Source organism: Bidens hawaiensis, unplaced genomic scaffold, assembly GCF_021521415.1.
Source record: "Bidens hawaiensis isolate Kalapana, Puna unplaced genomic scaffold, B.hawaiensis_p1.1 tig00013876_1, whole genome shotgun sequence".
NCBI classification, from domain to species: Eukaryota; Viridiplantae; Streptophyta; class Magnoliopsida; order Asterales; family Asteraceae; genus Bidens; species Bidens hawaiensis.
Window position 1 is genome coordinate 453,576 of NW_027492189.1, and position 19,947 is coordinate 473,522.

General features: G+C 33.0%; 3 protein-coding genes across 6 annotated transcripts; all 3 read right to left on the reverse strand.

Moving 5' to 3' along the window:
* Positions 1-4,355: 4,355 nt before the first annotated feature.
* On the reverse strand, positions 4,356-6,803 carry LOC143545239 (LIM domain-containing protein PLIM2b-like). Its single transcript, XM_077037155.1, has 5 exons — positions 6,369-6,803; positions 5,994-6,093; positions 5,457-5,479; positions 5,289-5,378; positions 4,356-4,733 (listed from the first exon to the last, which is right to left on the reverse strand). Exons 1-5 carry the CDS (start codon positions 6,501-6,503, stop codon positions 4,356-4,358), a joined length of 726 nt encoding a protein of 241 aa, XP_076893270.1. The 5' UTR covers positions 6,504-6,803.
* A 969-nt stretch (positions 6,804-7,772) lies between these two features.
* On the reverse strand, positions 7,773-13,631 carry LOC143545257 (uncharacterized). Its single transcript, XM_077037174.1, has 14 exons — positions 13,604-13,631; positions 12,311-12,370; positions 11,985-12,186; positions 11,812-11,886; positions 11,184-11,285; positions 11,043-11,074; positions 10,828-10,941; positions 10,632-10,746; positions 10,202-10,392; positions 10,002-10,118; positions 9,168-9,248; positions 8,858-9,087; positions 8,455-8,494; positions 7,773-8,360 (listed from the first exon to the last, which is right to left on the reverse strand). Exons 1-14 carry the CDS (start codon positions 13,604-13,606, stop codon positions 7,785-7,787), a joined length of 1,938 nt encoding a protein of 645 aa, XP_076893289.1. The 5' UTR covers positions 13,607-13,631; the 3' UTR covers positions 7,773-7,784.
* A 1,127-nt stretch (positions 13,632-14,758) lies between these two features.
* On the reverse strand, positions 14,759-19,710 carry LOC143545259 (phosphomannomutase-like). Of its 4 annotated transcripts, none has more exons than XM_077037176.1 (12): positions 19,628-19,710; positions 17,416-17,501; positions 17,068-17,112; positions 16,906-16,972; positions 16,711-16,787; positions 16,526-16,561; positions 16,272-16,327; positions 16,090-16,189; positions 15,914-16,009; positions 15,741-15,830; positions 15,581-15,632; positions 14,759-15,039 (listed from the first exon to the last, which is right to left on the reverse strand). In XM_077037176.1, exons 2-12 carry the CDS (start codon positions 17,482-17,484, stop codon positions 14,978-14,980), a joined length of 750 nt encoding a protein of 249 aa, XP_076893291.1. In that variant the 5' UTR covers positions 17,485-17,501; positions 19,628-19,710; the 3' UTR covers positions 14,759-14,977. The 4 variants fall into 4 exon arrangements, with proteins under 4 accessions (XP_076893291.1, XP_076893290.1, XP_076893293.1 ...); XM_077037175.1 differs by lacking the exon at positions 19,628-19,710 and adding an exon at positions 19,181-19,255; XM_077037178.1 differs by lacking the exon at positions 19,628-19,710 and adding an exon at positions 19,181-19,201 and having other exon boundaries at positions 17,416-17,497.
* Positions 19,711-19,947: the final 237 nt, after the last annotated feature.

A 19,947-nucleotide genomic window follows, 5' to 3' on the forward strand; every position in this document is an offset into this window, starting at 1 on the left:
GCTGAAACCAAAATTTTGGGTGGTGGGAAAGAGAGTAAATATAATAAAAAGTATGTGTATGTACTGAAATGCCCTTGGGAGTAGAGACTAATTACTTAAAAGTTTAAAAGTTGTTTGTTTGTGGAAGGTTATTTACGGAAACTAATGTAATGTAACGGTCAGACGGAGGAGTAGTTATAGTCGGTAGGGTTGAGATCGGGACCGTACTGGTACCGACCGGTCCTGGTCTTAAAAATCGTGAATTTTTTATACCGGTCTTGAAAATCATCATATACTGATTTTGTTCATCCCTAGTAGTCAGTAGTGTACACGAATATTGTTCGGTGTTCCGGCGCTCTCGTGACTATTCAAACCGATTTCACATTCCGTTGGCTTCATTTTGGCTTTTGTTCTTTGGGATCTTGGGGTAGCTACTTCATTTTGGCGGTACTAGTGGCTATCCCGACCCATTCTGTCTACCCTAATCCGATTAATGGATAAATGATGTCCGGGTTAGTTAAGCATGTGATTTAAATATATGAATCTATTAACATGTTTAATGGCAAACTGAATTTTAATAATCTCAACTTAATGCAGTTGACCGATAATAATAGCAACTTAGAAAATAGTTGTCAGCGGTTCCAACTTTCACACAATTTGTTTTTGTTGGACTTCCATTAAAAAAAACTTAACGACATTAAGTTTTTTCTTTTTTCAAATTTTAAACTGATATTTTAGGGTTTTTGATCGGAATGAGGATACGGGTCAATTTATGTAAAACTTACCTCAAAACGGTGGTCCAAACAACTAAATGATGTTTCAATTCCGGTGTTTAAACTTTTAATAAACAAAAATCAAGCTGTTTGGAGAACCGCTTCGAGTTATGTTTTACATCAATCGATTCGTATTCTCGTTCCAATCAAGAGCCCTAAAACATGAATTTGAAATTTGGAAAAAAACTTGACGTTAAGTTTTTTATTAACGGGGGTCAAATGAAAACAAATAGTGTTAAAGTTAGGAACGGTGACAGTTATTTTCTAAGTTGAAATTATTATCAGCCAACTACACTAAGTTGAGATTATTAAAATCCAATTTGCCAATATTAAATGATAAAAAAAATATTTTTTTCGAAGCTCAACTCGTTTAATCATTTGTTGCAACATGTTTACAAGTTGGTCATAACTTGTGAATCAAGGGGCGGTTCGACTAGAGGCAGTAACAAAGCTTGGGCCAAAACTCCGAGGGGGTCAGGTGAAAATGTGTATAAAAAATTCCATAAACGAAGGGGGGGTATTCATATTTTAGAGTGAAAACATGTAAGTTATACTACGTATACAAATTTTCGGATGAAAATGAGTAAATTTACACTATTGAGCAAAAACACAGAGTAGGTCGGGGACACCCTGGCCTAAAAAAAGCTTCGCCCATGACTATTAGAAACCGAGTTTGTCGGGGACCTCCTGGCCCTAAAGAAGCTTCGCCCATTACTATAAGAATAAGTTGAGGCTTGAAACTTAATATATTTGAATAATTTATTTTTTACTAAAACTCACGTAAACTCTAATACATGTGATCATATGTATTTTATAAATTGTATAAAAAATGTATGTTTTTATACTTCTAGGTGTTCAGCAAAGTATATTTGTATTTTTATAAAAGAGCCCTTAGCCTCTTATACAAAAGTCCCCTTGGATCAAGTTTCTAAAATGGTTGAGCCGAGCATGTGTCACTAGTTTAAATAACTTAGGGTCTGTTTGGTATGACGTAATGGAATCAACGAATGAATGGAATAGAGAATGGAATGGAATAGACAAAGGAATGAAATGAATCATTACCATTCTATTATCTTGTTTGGTTACCACATAAGAATGAAATAAATAATCACTTTATTATTATTTTATTATTAAATAGTAAACTATATACACATATTATTTTTTTTAGTTAATGAAACGATAATAACATAATACGATATAATAATAAAAAATATAATAATTATTATAATTAAATAATAGTTATACTATAAGAGAATAATAATAATAATAATAATAATAATAATAATAATACTAATAATAATAATTGTTGATCATTTCATTTCATTCCTTGAAGGAATGAAAAGAAAAGCACCTCTTACTAAGGAATAAAAAATGTTATAAATGGAAGGTTTTTCATTCCTTAGTGATAATTCATTCAATTGATAAAGACAACCAAACATATTTTATTTTATTCCTTTGAAATGATCAATTCCATTCCACCCACCATTACTTCATACCAAACGCTACATTAGTCATAGAGGTTGTCTTTGAGTTATACATTATTTTTTATTTTTTAGTTTGTTGTTGCTGAAAATACCAAGAAAAAAAATATCATTTTCTTCTATGTGAAACATGTGATTTGTATAACATCAACCAAGGATCATAAACATCAATATCGCAAAATAAGAATCTTAAAATAGGATATTCTTCTATAGTTCTATTATCAAATCATCATTTATTTTCTGTTTATAGTGTTGGAGTAAATTACCATGGATGATTCTTGGTTTTGTTAAAATTTTGGATTAACTAGCTTCATATAAATGATTAAAAAAATATAGTGAAAATAGAATAATTAACTAGCTTTGATGGCTAAATGAACGTATCCAATTATAATTACTAAGGTTATGGGGTATGGGTTATGAAAGACTCTTGAATGATCTTACGTGGCATGCTCCCTCTTTCAAGGGTGAAAGAGGAGCATTGCGCTGTCCAAATTATCAAGTGTGAAATCACGAGAATGAGGGTGGTCATGCGCATCCTTTAAAGGATGGTGGAGAACAATCCAATGAGATTTTTTTTTGTTTTTTTTTCTTTTTCATTCTTTTAAATTATTAAATAATATAATGATGGAGAATGTGGGTGAACAATAATAAGGATTGAGTGGCGAAGTTGAATGATGAAAGAAAAACTAAGTTGACACTAAAGTGACGCAAATATGACGAATGATAGAAAATAAGGAGAATGACTTATAACACATTATCAAATAAATACAATGTAAGAGATTATTGTTACTATTGTGTGTTGGTATTGTTTATACACAACATGGGCTGTAGGAAATTATAAGAGATTAATACCATGTTCGCAAGGTAGCTCGTATATGATTTATACCTCACTAATTCCCTTGTTAATTGAACCAAAAATATATAAAAGATCTTCATTCAAGTAAATAAATTAGGAGTGGAAATTTTCAACTCGACATAAGCTTAATACGAAGCTCATGGGTTTACTTTAGTCATAATGAGTTTCGGTTCAAGTCAGCTTGGGTCGTGAACATGCTTGGAAAACACATCATTTTGGGGCCAACCAAATGGTTTAAGGGGTTGACTGTTTTATAATCTTAAGGTTGAAATTTCATTTGTGTTTTTCTGATGCGAATCTTTCATTTATAGTAAATTAAATATGTAAAGAAAACGCAAAGGTTGAAAAGATTGTCATCGTATCAACTCACGACTACATAAATCATTTCAGGTTTTTATGTCTAGCATGTTTGTGTGGTCCGTGTATCATGTCCGGATAATAGCCCCAAATACACCACAAACCGTCCAAAAAAGTGAGGAAAATGATGTACAATAGAAGGTGACACTATATGATATGACTTACCCCTAACTCTTCAAGCCCTCCAAAGGACCCTTAAAAAACTCCCATTCACTTACTCAAATAGCCCCAAAATTTTAACATACAATAAACTAAGGACATTTTTAGTATATTTTTTTGTTGTAATCATTTTTTTTAAATACATAAATTCAATTGATATGTAATCATTAAACAATTTATAAGAATTCAACCTAAACTCACATAGTGACTAGAACTCACCAAGCTTATGAAATAAGGACTAAAATGTTTAACAAGATATCACTGTTTATACAATTATTTTTTATTTATTTACTTGTCAACTAATAACATAATTGTAAATAGTAGTTTTAAGGTGGTTTAATACATAACCAATTTTAAGTAGAGAATGACTTATATTATTCGATTACACAACCAACTTATGTATACAATTAAAGTAAATAAAATACATGCATGCGTTTATACAATTCCTGCTATTCTCTCTAAAATATTTTGCATTTTAACTTCCTCTACATAAATACATAATCACACTCTAAATAAGGTTTCATGTACATGATGAAATTGTCATTAATTCATGTATATCAAAGTTTTACATATATACATACATCAAAACTGGAAATTTATTTGTGACCATCATATGTCTCACACTCTAGTTAGTGATCAAGAAATATAAAGAACTTAAAGGTGTTTCCCTTTATGGGAATTAATGTGAATTCTTTTTCTTATATATACAAACTAATCCATGTGATTGTGACTTTTTGTATTGGTGTAGGATTAATCTGTTTTGGATTGCTCCTCTTCTTTTTCATTTTCTTCTTCTTTTTCTTCCCTTTCCGGTTGTTCATCCTCCGGTGCTGGCGTTGGTGCCGGTGGTGATTGTGGTGCTTCGGGTTGGTTATCATTAGCGGCTTCACCTTCATCAGCTGTTGGTTGTTGCTCTGGTTTCTCTTCTGATGAGGTGGGCCCATTTTTCTTTTGGTTTGCCGCCTCGAGGACATGAGAATAAGTACCTTTCTCCATGAAAAGTTGGGCAAAATGATGCCTACAATATAAAACACCATCAAGGGCAGCATATGATGAGTGTGTTAGAGGACACCCTCCATGAGCACATTTGAAGCAACACTTGTGGTATGGTTCTCCTTCCATTGTCACCTACGATCACAACACCATTCATGCATTAGCATGTTGTACCATGGAATGTATAGGTTAATGTCGGTCTTTTGGGACATATTTATAAGAGCATCCATAGCCATGAACCGTCACATAAGCTCCACATGAATTTCAAATCAGATTCCAAACCGTATTCAAAAACCTTCTAAACAAATCCCATACTGCGTATAACTTGCAATGCACAATGTACAACTAGGGATGCACAATATACAAATCGTTACAACATGACTTTGTGGACAACCTACAACGTACAACTTTTGATACACAAGGTGCAAATTGGTATAGCATGATGGCATTGGTTAACATTGCTAGGCCAATTAATATAATCGTTTTATTAGTCCTTGAGACCTTGACTTAGCACAGGACCATCGTGGGCCCTAAAACTATTTTTAATTTGTTAAAACGTATGTTAAGTTTTTTTTTCAAATACATATATATTTTAGGGGCCTATTTTTTCTACTTTATTGGGCCACCGAACTCTTGGGGATGACCGACTTGATGGAACACAAAGTATAAGTTTCAATGCATAGTACAAACCTTTTCAAGAGGATAAACGGTCTTATTACAAGCTCTACATTTGTCTTGAGTTCCGCAAAACATTTGAGATAGTTTGCTATTAGTCCTTGTCTACATTACATTATTAAATAGGTTAGATTTAAAAAAAATAAAGTTAATTTCTAAACATTATAAAATATATGAACATACCAGTTCTCTTTCTGGTTTTGCTGCTGCAAGATTGAAGAAAAATGTTTAGGTGAACATAAACAAAGAACCATGGCAATTTAGGATGCGCTATAAAAAAAAAGTAAGCTTCGGTTCGCCGCCTTCAAATTTTTACGCTTTGAAATATTTGATTCTTTTTTATTGGTCGCAGCCTACTCATCTTTTAATCTCTTTAAAACTTTTGTGATTTTGTGAAATCGTATATAAAAAAATCGTGTCACATTCCAATGTGTTAAAATCTTAAGAATTTTTTTCCCTTTTTCATGAAAAAGACCTTGATTTTTAGAATTGACTTAAAAAAAACTCCTAAAATTGTTTAGTTTGCTGACATAGCCGGTGATTGTACAATTATTATTATTTAATATTGTTTATATAATTTTTTTAAAATTACTTACTTTTTTTTTTGTTTTTGTATATAGTTTGTTATAAAAGAATAAGGAAAAAACAAATTGATATAGAAGATTAACTTTTGAAAAAAAGTTACTGCTAAAAAAATAAATACTAATAAGAAAAACTCACTAGTTTGAAAGTTCTTGCTAAAATTCCCAGATTCCTTAAAAAGTTGTTCAAAATGAGTCTTGCAATAGAGGACTCCATCCATGGAAGAGTAGTTGCTCATCTGCCAAAAGAAGTTTATATTAATTTCATTATATATAATTAATAATAATAGATTACATATTATTTTTATGTTTAGTTTTTAATTCATATTAATTTCTCCATTGTTTTTATGCATGAAAAACAATATTGAACCACACAACATGAGAGAGACTAAAATTATCGGTACAAGTATACGTTATTTTTATAAAAATAAAAATACAAGCTACATACATATATAATTAATTTAATTAATTAATATAGAGCTAATCAAGAGAGAGAAGGGATTGAAACACGAACCACGAGCGTTCCATTGCAATGGCTACATTTGAAGCATGTTTTATGGAAAGTGGCTCCATCCGCAGTCAATAAATCAACAAAATAAACCGTTTTATCACAAGCTTTGCATTTGTCTGTAGTTCCCGTGAACGACATTTTCTTGGCTTTCGGTTTTGTTGTTTGGTTTTCAAACAAGATAAAATGTTGTTAACAATAGGAAAGGAACAATTGAATAAGTCCTTTCCTTTTGAATGGACAAAAAGGAATACAAATCACACAAAAACAATTTGGTTTTATTGTTTAGAGGTTGAATTCTCAATGAATTTATAAAGAACCAACACGTGATTGGAGATTTTAATCATTTTTGAGAAAATAACGGACAATTTGTTCGATTTTTATGCAATGAAAATAGGATGGTGTTTTCTATTTTTCAAAGATATTATTAATAAAAAAAACATATATGTCACTTTATTTTGTCTTCTTTCCAAAATATAAACACAAAATAAATGTGTATTTTTGTATTCACAGAAATGATATTTAATTTTATGTGAATATCTTGTGACTTTTAATAAAATTAAATTTTATGTCAATTTTAGACGTTTAAGATTGACGAATGGCGAAATAGAAACACATAAACATTGTCAAAATCCGTCAAAACATTTTATCTCCTCCTTTTACTCACAAAAACTCGTTTGAGGGTGTTATGTCACAAACAGACCCTCTCTCCCACACATCATACTCTTCATTTTCAAAAACACGTCAAAACCAACTACTAAAGATGCTCTTATATAACCATATTTGAAGAATTTATAAACTTGTAATATATCGTAAACCTTAAACTATAAATCAATATGTTCATTAAGCTTGAAGCTCACAACACATTTGTTCAGTTTAGAGGTGCACAAAGCGGGTATTTTTAGAAACCGGAACCGACTCCGGGTATGGTCTACAACAATCAAAACCGGGTCAGGTAGGAACTGGTTCTGGGTATAATCGAGCTTAGAGGTGCACAAAGCGGGTATTTTTAGGAACCAGAACCAGTTCCGGGTATGGTCAACAAAAGTCAAAACCGGGCCTGGTGGAAACTTGTTCCAGGTATAGTCGGGTATTTGACTGGGTTTTAACCGGGCTTTTTTTCGGATAAAGTCGGGTCAGGTTTTGACCGGGTATTACCGGTACTGGTTCCGGCTCCGACTCGAGGAGAAATCTAATATCAGGTCGTACCCGCGGGTCAGGTATGGGTAGGAACCAGTTCCGGGTCGGGTCAGGTCTGGAACCGGGTATTTTGTGCACCTCTAGTTCAGTTACATTCATTTTTGCATTTCATAATTAGACCAACAATCACAACAGTTAAAATGGTGCATCAAGCCACATGAAAGTCAAATCATAATTTATAATTCATATATACAATATAGTGATATACTACACAACAGTTGATCATATGGGCAACACAACCTCTTGGCATAGTATGAGATCAGATATAGTTTTCCCATGCCTGTCAATTCTTCTAGAACAGTTAACACCGCCGTCTAGAACGTTCCTCACGACAACATTTAAGGAAGAGATACCTCGTACCTCATAGACCTCCACACTAACATGTTCATCGACCCATTTGTCTCTCGCTTCTATATCATCCACTTTCGGGAAAGATGACTGGTTTAGAAGAGGTGAAACAACTCTTTTGACCCAATCTGGTGTTATGACGGTTTTGAGACGTTTTATGTCTGGTGGGAAATGTGGGATTATGGAGAAGTTTATGTCGTTACCTTTGTCACCGGCTCGACTATGAGCTATGTCATATAGATGGACCTTTTGGTTTGATGGTGCAGGTGCAGGTGCAGGTGCAGGTGCAGGTGAAGGTGAAGGTGAAGGTGAGACGTGAGTCTCGAGAGATGATAACGCGTTTAGATGATTAGATTTCGGTTCTGTATGGTGTATGTTGATTTGATCGCTTGATTTTGTTAGTTGGTTTTGCTTTGCTGATATTTTCCAGTAAATATGTTCACGCCCGACCTGATTATTTAAACAAATAAACAATAGTCAGTAACTTACAATTGCTGATTACTGTTAATACTATAAGTTAAATAGTGATGATTATTACACATACCAATCCTTTTTCAAGCAGGATCTCTTTCTTGTGCCCGGTGCTGCATTTTGTAATACACGAGTTTAACATTTTCATGAGAAAAGATAGAATACAATAACTGCTTAACGTACATTAGGTACAAGAATACTTATATTCATGAAATTGATCCATGAAATCACATCACAAGATCTCGAAATCGTCAATACATATCCAATTAATCATTGGTTCACCGAAATATACAGTTTTGGATCGTTAATCGATCAATTTTTTACTTTTCTTCACAAAAACCGTTTTTGAGCGTTTCGCGTACCTATCGTGCGTTAAGCAATTATTGTACAGCAACCTCACCCGCATTTTCATTATGCGGGTCCCATTAACATTAATATGCGATTAATGTTAAAATGAAGTGAGAAATGGGTCAGACCTGATACCACCACCACCAGCCGGTCCATTCGTGTAAAGAGCTGTGAACTCTTTGGTAAACTGAACAGCATGTTTTTCTTGCTCAAATAAACCATCCATTCTTAACCGAATGTCGTTGGTTGCTAAAGGGATATTTTTAAGACTAGTTGTTTTGAGGCTGTCTAATCCGATTATATACGACATTATACACGCACTAGTGCCTGGATATACTTCTTCCATCCATGCCTTCACCTACCAAATTAGTAACATACAATTATGTCACATAAGCAGTGGGACCGTATTATATTCATTATATATGGAGTTTAAAATACCAATAATTCAGCAGCCTTTGCCCTTTCCACACATTTATATCCACCATATGATATCTCTCCCCAACCTTTCCATCCGGCTTCCTAAAAGCAAACACACGGCAAGAGCAAGATTCTAGTTAATCCTTGTAGATTCTAAACCAACAAACTGATTAATCATGTATTACAATTATTTATTCACTACAAGTAGGCCTGTAAACGAACCAAACGTTTAGTGTACAGTCTGTGAATCGTTCAGCTGGAAGTTCGTTTAACTAATTAACAAACGGACATGAACATAATATTTGTTCATTGAGTTAATTGAACGAACATGGACACGTGTCTCATTCGTTCATTTATGTTCGTGAATGTTCATTCATCTAAATTCGTGTATGCCCATTCATTTATTTTCATTTATGTTCGTTAGTTTAGTTTGTTAAGTTCGTTCATTTACGTTCGCTAATATACTCATTTAAACTTTTTTAGGCCAATTACAACTTAGTCTAGTTTGAATAGCTTATAAGGCCAAAACATTGTTATTCACATTACTTTTAACTGGATTTAGCTTGGTTATGTTCGTTCATTTACTTTCAGTTACGTTCGTCCGTTTATAGTATAAACGAACATGAACATGTTCATTTTAATAACGAATGGACACGAACAAGAAAACCCTGTTCATTTAATTGTTCGTGTTCGTTTGGTTCGTTTACACGCCTAACTACAAGAATCACATTTTGATTTGGATACAAATATTTAAGACTTCCTAACTTGTTTATAATGTTATTTCACGGTTTTTAACTTATCGGTTACAAAGAATGAGATTCCAGACTGAAAAAGAAAATAATATTCCAATAATACCTTTGAAGCTAGTGCTAAAAGATTATCGGGTACAGAGGTTGCAGCTGGTTTTGCTCCAGTACAAGCAACTTTATCAGTTGATAACGAGTGAAACGAAACGTCTTGGAAGTCTATAACCTGCTTCCAGAATTTTTCGATCAGTTCATTTTCTTTTATATTCAATTAATAAATAAAAAATAGGATGTAGAGATGCAACTCACCACATCGGGTGTAATATAAGCACCTGGATCCCCAACTTCATAAAGAAGTTGTTGAGCACAAGTACTCAAATTTAATACGCCACCGCTCCCGTTTGCTTTTGCTACACACACTTTCCCATCGTAACTAACTTCAGCAAAGGGAAGAGAAAGTTCTAGCAGATTTTGAAAAGACATGTTTCTGTACTTGTCTCCTGCAATCACAATATAAATTTGACTTTTTAGGTCAAAACATCAATTCTTCAACTTCACACTAAAGAAGTATCGCTAGACTTTTGAATGTATTGTTCGCATACATTAGACGGTTATAATAGACTACAAATATAAATTATTTCTGGAACTACAAATTTACTAACCGATATCGTTATAAAAAAAAATAACAATCGGTTTGACCATAAAAGTCAAAGTGCGTGCATTTGAAAGAACTAGTCACCTGGATGCATAAAATATCCTCCAGTGAGCTGGCAGCCACATTCTAGAAGGTGTCCAGCTAACGAGCCTTGGGCTAGCAGTTGGTATTCATCCCAGTTCCACCCTAGCTCATAAACCTTGAAAAACACCAACAAAGACGATGATTTCTTTTAAAATGATAAACATGTCATATATAAGGGAAAAAAATCATTTTATACCATTGGAGCTAGAAATAAGGACGCATCAGCAACCCTAGAAGTGATGACAACATTGGGATTGTACTTATCGAGACACTCCACAATAGGCGCTGCTCCTAGGTACATGCTTATACCCTGTATGCGGTAAATATGAATGTAGCCAGTAGTAATCATGATATTCAAAATTACTGCTAAATGAGGTTATAATACAAGAGTCAAGAGTACTGAATTCTTACATTGTTTACATTTCTCAAGTTAGAACAAAGACCTGAATATGCATTAAATTTTTAAAGAATATGGTCAGTGATGAAATATATTTAAATAAAAAAAAAGATCTTGCATATGTAAACTATAAGAATGAAATTAGACATTTAGACCTGCTTTGGCAATATCAAACTGGTGAGCTACACCTACAGTAATCTTAATACTCAACCTGCTTGCAATTTCCAAAACCTTATCCTGAGCAGCCGATGCATTTGCTTTCAAGAAAAACAAAAGGCGCATTTAAAAAAGCCGACAAAAGATTAAGCGCTCGAAAGCGTTGAGGCTGGGTCTAGCGCCCAGGCGATAAGCGCAAAAAAAGCGCCCGATTTAAAAAAAACGCACATTAAAAAAACAAATGTTTTAACTTAGATAGAACATCTTATGAAGAACACATACATTCATTCTTCAAATAGTTTATAAAACAACCAAAAACCAAAATCCAAAACATGAAGTAGTACCAAGTACATCATAATAATCAGAAAAACCAAAATGGTTTTTAAAACGCATGGAACAAGTTTTTAAATGGAGTTTTAGGGACTCCTAGATAATAGAAACATGTTTTTAAATGGTATTTAATACACATGTGAAGGTTTGGGAAAAGATGACTGCGCTATAAATGTCTGTGGCATGCAAATCGCAATTAATGCGCCTGACGCTTTAAATGCGCTTAAGCGCAAAAAACGCTCGCTTTTAATAACTATGGATTAAAGAACATAACAAAATATGATTAATGTTTCTTACTTGCACCCATATTAGTAATAATGCAAACTCCTTTCTCAACTGCCAAAGGAAGAAGCAACTGCATCCACTCCGAAACTGCAAACAGAAACAGAAAATGGTCAATGGATATGTAATGTATATATTTCTTATATCTACAATTTAATAGAGAAAAAATGTGGTGAACAAAAACATACTACGGGGGTCAAAACCATCACCGCCTGACATCAACGCCTGGTAGCGATCAGCAAGGGTGCGTTCCGCTAAGCATTCAAGTACAAGGTAGTTAAGATCATTGACTTTTTGAAGTAACTTAAGAGCTGCCAATGGTCTATCACCACCAAAACCAGCTCCACAACCAACATATACTTTTTCCCTTCGCCTCGTAGGATTTATTCTCTGCATTTCAATACCAACTTATTGTAATAAGATATATAACTTTTTCATCCAAAACACCAATGAAAGATAAATATAACTTATTGTACATGCAAATATGCTTTACTAAAGGTTACTATATACTAACCAGCTTGATCTCACAGTTACGAGTCTCGGGTTCACCAACATCAATGTATCCATCTGACTGCTGCAAATATTCAAGTAAGCTTGCATTACTTAAACAGAAATCATATGGATGCGCATTTTGAATGTGAATATGTGATATTGGAGAAGAAAATCACATCTATTAATAATCATTTTCAAAACAAAAACTATACAGTAACATTTCGAGAGTTACAGCAACTGATTCTGGGGTGTGCACGACTGCACGGTTCGGTTTGGGTCAGTTTTTGGCAAAAATATAACCAAAAACCAAAACCTCGGTTTAATCTTGAAAACCATCAATTTCTGTTTTGGTTTTCGGTTTTTGGCTTGTGTTCTGTTTAGGGCTGTAAACGAGTCGAGCCAGCGTGGGTTCGAGCTCAAACTCGAACTCAAACGAGCCAGCTCGACTCAGCTCGAGCTCGAGTTCAAGCTTGAAGTTAAAGAAGCCTAAGAGCGGGCCAACGAACCAAGACATGAGCCGATCTGAGCTACCTCTGCTTGGTTACAAAAATGAGCCAACTCGGCGCAGGTCGTATTAAATAAAGTTTTTTAGCTAGCTTAATTTGAGCTTTTATCGAGCAAGCTACGGAAAAAAAAAACAAATATTGGCCCACAATAATAAATATGGGCCGAAATAATGTTGTTAATAAATATTAAATTCTTATAAATTATTTAAAATAATAAATAATTAAATTCTTATAAATTATTTAAAAATTTTGGGCTGAAATAATTATTTATTACATTTTGGTTAAAATATATGAGTTGCATATTTATATTAAATTCTTATAAATCATTTTTTTTTAAATAAAGTTCTATTTATTTAGAAACATAAATTATTTATAATTTTATTTTAAATTATAAATCATTTAAAATAAAATAAAAAAACCGAAAATCTATAAATTCGGTTAGTCTTTTTTCGGTTTCTATTACATGCAAAACCAAAAACAAACGGTAAGTTCAGTGTTTACAAAAACATAAAACCAAACCGTCGGTTTCCGTTCGGTCTTTCCGGTTACCGGTTTTCCAGTTACTGATTACAGAAAACAAAAGTTCAATTGATTACAATTTGTTCAATTGTAATAACTTCATATCAACAAACGAAGACTAAATTCGACCTAATTTCACCAAACACATACCGAATTAAATACGAAATATAAACATAATTCAATTCAATTGAGTCAATTACAATTCACAATCACTAATTAAAGCATAAATAATAGAAAATTGGCTAATTCTAACAATATAATTAGCAGCTTACAGGTTTATAATTTTCAACCATAGCTTTGAGTTGTAAATGAAGCTGAATGAATTTAATTATATTTTATAATTAATGATTATTTGATTATGATCAACAGCATTTTGTATCGGATAATAACAATTTCAGTCCTTGCTTATTTGTTTAATTACAAATTAGTCCTTGACAAGCGTTGCCGTTACAACGAACTACACACGATTATGTTCTTGGTAGCGAGAGATGTTGTCCTCGTGGCACGTTATTTGTACTCGTTTACAGGGGTGCTCATGGTCTGGTTTAACTAGTTTTGACGAAAATTCAAGGCTAAAGTGAACCGGATGACCAGCAGTATTCAGCGGGTTAATTGTTTGGCTTTAATTGTTGTGAACTGTATTTAAAATTTTTCCTCAATATTGTTCATTTGTGTTAGTTTTTTTTACATGATAAAGACGTTAATGGTTATAATACATGTACAAAACTAAATAATATTAAAATGTTTTTTTTCTTTTATTCGGCTCATGCCAAACCGTCCCAGGCCTATCATGAGAAAGATGAATCAGCCTCACTCAGCGGATATTAAAATGTTTTGGGAGACCATATTGACGGACATTGCAAGTGAAAATTCAAGTTTGGAGTAGACTTGACATAAAGAAAGTGAAAAACACGCTACTCCTATAGATTCAAAGGACGCGGTGTATTTTAATTATCCCGTATCATGTGATTTGGTGTTTCCTTTGAAGTCCTGGAATTATCCTATGGACTATTTGTGTATGTACGTAACACTTGACTATTAGAGTCTAGTTATGTTTTAGCTTGAACAGTTCGGTAGGTTTTAACTACTTTGATGAAATCTCTAGATTCATCCAATAAGATAAATCGCTGAAGAAAACATTACCAGTTAAAGTTACTATTTTTTTATAAAATCAATACAAGAATCAGTGTATGAAAAGATTCGACCTTTCTAGCAAGAGATCGTTGTCTCTTAGCCGGTTAGCCACGCTTTATTATTGTTTTTATAGAAAATGCAACGCGCCAAGAGTTCTCACACTTCTTTACCAATGTTGGGTTTGCAACCCAAGTGGTCAAAGATGGACAAACTTGTCTACTTCGTCACATACAACTTTACGATGTATACACGTATACGTATGAATTCACACATACGAAAATATGTATGTGTGTGATTAAAACAACTGCATAATTAAAAAGTTAGATACATGTTTCTTCCCATTCAACTCATTGTCAACTTAAAATGCAATATAAGTGCATTACTCTTGTTCTGACTTTTATATAATTACCAAAACCGAAAAAACCAACCTCAGTTATAATATGAAGCAAAAAGATTACATACGACGACAGACGACTTTTCTTCCCAAACCTTACGATGTTAAAATCGTAAAGAACAATGAGTCGGGTATCTCAGACTTGCTTGTTGAGGAACAAAGTAGTACATTGACTCAGAGTATCATCGGGACTCGTAACTGAAAAGCAAACAACAGGATGGCAAGTTTTAGTGTCATTCGACCCAAAACTAGGGGTGTAAACGAGCCGTGCCCGAGCTTGGCTCATTTTGACTTACTAGACCTCGAGCTCGGCTCGTGAATTTTTTTTCAAGCTCGGGCTCGAATTGTTTATTATTTGTTAAATAATTTATATACATTTTTAATTATTTTTATATACTTTTTAAAAACTTTTAAACGAGCCAAAGCTCGGCTCGACTCGGCTATGCAGTGTGAAATTTATATATAGAAGTCTAAAATAGGTAAAACTTAGAAATACACAAAGCTCGTTAAGGCTCGACAAGCCTAAACGAGCTAATGATGCAAGGCTCGAGCTCTAGCTTGATAACTGAATGAGCTTTATTTGAGGCTCAGGCTCGGCTCTAGCTCAAAAAAGCTTGGCATTTTTCGAGCTTTTTATCGATTTGAGCTCGAGCAGCTCACGAGCAGCCCGGCTCGTTTGCACCCCTACCCAAAACTAGAAGTTAGATCAGATTTTGTGATGAAAATGAAATATGCTAACCTGTGTGACCAACGGTTCGTTCGGATTCATAAATCTCATGGTCATTTCCCCCCTGCCAAAAAAGTTAATGAACATTATATTCAAGTGTCAGGCAATTACATTTACTAGTAGTCTTATAAAAACATATTAAAAAAATGTAATGGGAACTAAAAAGAGTTACCTTGTAAGTCTTGTCTCCAAAGAAGTGAATCTCTTGAAATTCTTCCAAGTATTTCAAACAATATGTTTTGTCCCAACCTTGAGGGAAGGCCTATTAAAACCATTTTTCATAAGAAATTAACCAATAAAATAAATAATAATCTCATGTTTGTTTATAAATTAGAAGTTACTCACATCAAAGCTAATTTGGCCACCAATGGAGAATGTAAGATTAAGATGAGCAAATTTTTCTCGAAGGACTTCCACCATTTTCGGGCGTATATTATGGACCTGAATTGTAATTTATTATCAAAATTAATTTTAAATATTGGTATAATGTCCTTTGTTCCAAATGAAGAAAAGTTTTGTACCTTATCATATCTCTCAAACTCATCTCTTTCTTCCTGACTGCAGTTTCGCCCGATTGGTGAAACATTAATCATCCCACTTCGAAACTCAATGAAAGTTCCCCTGTAATTATGATTCAAGAGGTTATACTATGATGCTAAATAGATGATTAATTGTTGCAATAATTAATTTAGTTTTCACTCACCTTTTTATTGGGATATCTAAGTCAGCAATGTAATGAAGGGTGAAATTAACAAACTCCTGCATCATGGTGTGTATGTTTAATCATTACAAATATAAAAAAATGAAATAAGACATATGATTATGACTTTTATTTTTTTGACTATTTAGAGTTAACAGTAGCTAATTTTGATATTTCAAGTCGCAATGACTCAAACGGCCCCTAAGTTTCTAAGAACACTTTGTAGACCTATAAAGAAACGGAAGAAAACTCTTTACCTTGATATTTTCCTCTCCTAGAAATTTCTTCAGGCTCTGCACAAGGGAAGAAGTGATCAATTAATATAAAAATAGTACATAAAGAAAATTAGTTTCTAAGATTTGTAACACGTGTAATGACTAAAAACAGTAAGTTTTATTGGGAAAGATTGAACTTGATGTTTTCGATGCTTTTAAAACAGTACCTGTGTTCCAACCAGCTTTCCATCCTTGTAGGCCACAAGGCCATTCTCAGCAAACACATAATCATAGTCATTTATAACTGCATAGACATAGGTGACATATTTTAAACACCGATAAATATTTTATAAGATCAGCTACATCCAAAAATTTCATATGTATTCACTAAAGTTGGAAGAAAAAAGGAGCACACGGTTAACCTGTTGACCCTAGCTGTTCTGAGATCTTAACAAGATCAGATCCTCCAACAACACCAACATTAACAACCTGCAAGAAAATAACCAAGACATGATTAAATAGAGATAACATAAGTAAATAAATAAATAAATCAAGAGTGCAGGGCATAATAATAATTCATGTACCTTTCGCAAATCCTGTATGAATTTGAACATCTTTGGAGTAACACCCTGCAATTTTGAAGTGCTTTAAATACAAATTTCATTGTATTCAGAAGTAACAAATGAATACTTCATTTGAAAACAGAGCTTTTATGGTATAATGACTATAATCAATCAGATAAACCGCTTAGTTCTTACGGAAAATGCCTTTTTAATATCAACATCCGATTATATTGGCAAGAGTCTCTAATAGTAAACCGGGTTTGATAAAAAGGATCATAATGTTCTACCATACCTTCATAAACAAAATCATATTTAAAGGAAGCTTATTGGGCTCCTTCAAATGTCATAGTGATTAAAACAAAGACATACCTTCCTTGGAGCAGTAAGAGTGCAATCCATATCAAATAAAGCAATTAAACCAGGTTTCCTCAAAGCCATCCTCAATCAAAGTCTTACTGCAAAAAACACACAATTATACAACAAAATGAATCAAGTTTTGTAAGATCAACGAAGATGCATCAATAATGCATTATATCAAACCAACCAAATTCTTCCTGTCTGCTATGCTAATTGGTTGTGGTACCGTGTTTTTAGATCTATAAATGTATTCAATCCAATGGATAGATTACGACCGCTAAATAATGACATATGAAGTTGAATACCAATCCGCCACAACTCATATGTCAGCATTAATGCTTTTACTACCATCACTCTCAAAAAAAGAAGGTAACTTATTTAGATTTTCTATGTTTATCATTCAATTAGTAATCCATCCAACTTTTCCCCTTTTAATTCTTACATATCGATCATCTACATTTTCCAATGGGGCATAAGACCCCTCACATTCTTTTCTTCATTTCAATCTATATAAGTTAGCTAAAAACATCATTTTTTCACGAATTTTGTTTATATTCAAAAAATAACTCACATCAATGTTCTATTGTTATCTATATCTTACTCACAAACACTTCTTTTATTGTTTTTTTTTCTCTTTCCTACACACATAATAATAAAGAGTGGCGAATAGTTACCCTCTATATATAGAGAGTTACTATTGCTCTCTACTATATATTTTAAAGTATGCGCTATGTAGTGTGGGATGTGAATGCTCTTAAGTCATACTTTGAACTTGATATTTCAACTTTAATCTGAAACGGAATCAAGCGGTGTTCCACCGCCTTTATATTATATAGATCTATATCACAATCCAATCAACGTTGAAGATGAATGAAATCCCCAATTACTACAATTTCACTTAAATTCTGAATTTTCTTTCCAAATGCTACAATCATATCCAACCTTTATTCAGATTCAAATTTCTAGCCTGACATTTCATTTTATAAGCTTAAATAATCATTAGTTATCTTATACAGATCGATAACATATATGAATAACAAACAGCCCTAGAGTTCAAAGTTCTTCAAGTGATCTACACAAAATGCTAGAAATCTGTTCCAATTATGACAAACCTAAACATATACATTCAAATGCTAGAATTCAGAATTCACTTGAACTTCAGTTGATCTACTCAAAATGCAATAAATCTGTTCCAGTTTTCACAAACATAAACATATACATTCAATCAGGATACAATGTTGCCATTTTAATAATTAAATAAGCTCTAAAACCTAGGTTACTGTACTAGGTACTGGATCAACAGCAGAAAAGAGTTGAAAATGAACGAAATGTTACCACGCAAATTGAAGATGAATTCAATCTCGTTAACAAAAATTCGGTTATCAGAATCCAAATGCAGGATGTTTAGATCTATAACACGAGCAAATTAATAGCATATACAGACAAGTAGACAACAGCTCTAGACTTTAAAATTCAGGTAAAATTCAATCGATGTACTCAAAACACTACAAATCTGTTCCAATTCTCACAAACCTAAACATATACATTCAAATCAATTTTCACAAACCTAAACATAACTTATATGAACAACAAACAGCTCTAGAACTCAAAATTCACTTGAACTTCAATCAATCTACTCAAAAGACTACAAATATGATCCAATTTTCACAAACCTAAATGTATACATTCAATCAGGATACATATTGTGATTTCAATAATCAATTAAGCTCTAACACCTTAAGTTACTGTCTTAGATACTAGATCAACGAAATATTACGGCGCAAATTGAAGATCAGTTGAATCCCGTTGACGTGATTTGGTTATCAGAATCCAAATGCAGGATGTTTAGATCTATAACACAATCAAATTGATAGCATATATAAACAACAGCTCTAGAATTTAACTTTCAGTTAAACTTCAACTGGCGTACTCAATATGATTCAAATCGATTCCAATTTTCACAAACCTAAACATATACATTCAAATTGATAACATATATGAACAACAACAACAGCTCTAGAATTCAAAATTCAGGTAACCTTCAACTGATCTACTCAAAACGCTACAAATCTGTTCTAATTATCACAAACCTATACATATGCATTCAATGAGAATACAATAATATGATGTAACTGATCAATTAAGTTATAAAACAGTAAAAACCCTAGGCTACTGTAGTATATACTATATCAACGGTAGATAAGAGTTGAAAATGAAATCGTACCGTGCAGATTGAAGATGAACTGACGTGAATTGAATAATTAGGTTATCGGAATCCAAATGCAGGATGTTATTTAGATCTGATTGATATAAAGAAGGTGAGATTGCTGAAGTGAGACTCAAAGGTGCTGACTGATAACTTGTACTTGTGCCAAACTTACTGACTGAGTTTGTTTTGACCGTTGAATGTTGAAACGAACCAAACAATAAAATATTCTTTCTAGAACGCCTTTCTTTTGTGTTTACGATCATATTATTTTAATCGTATTCTCGCAAGCTTTCGGAATTTAGCTTAGACGTGCCTTTAGAAAATTATATCATAGT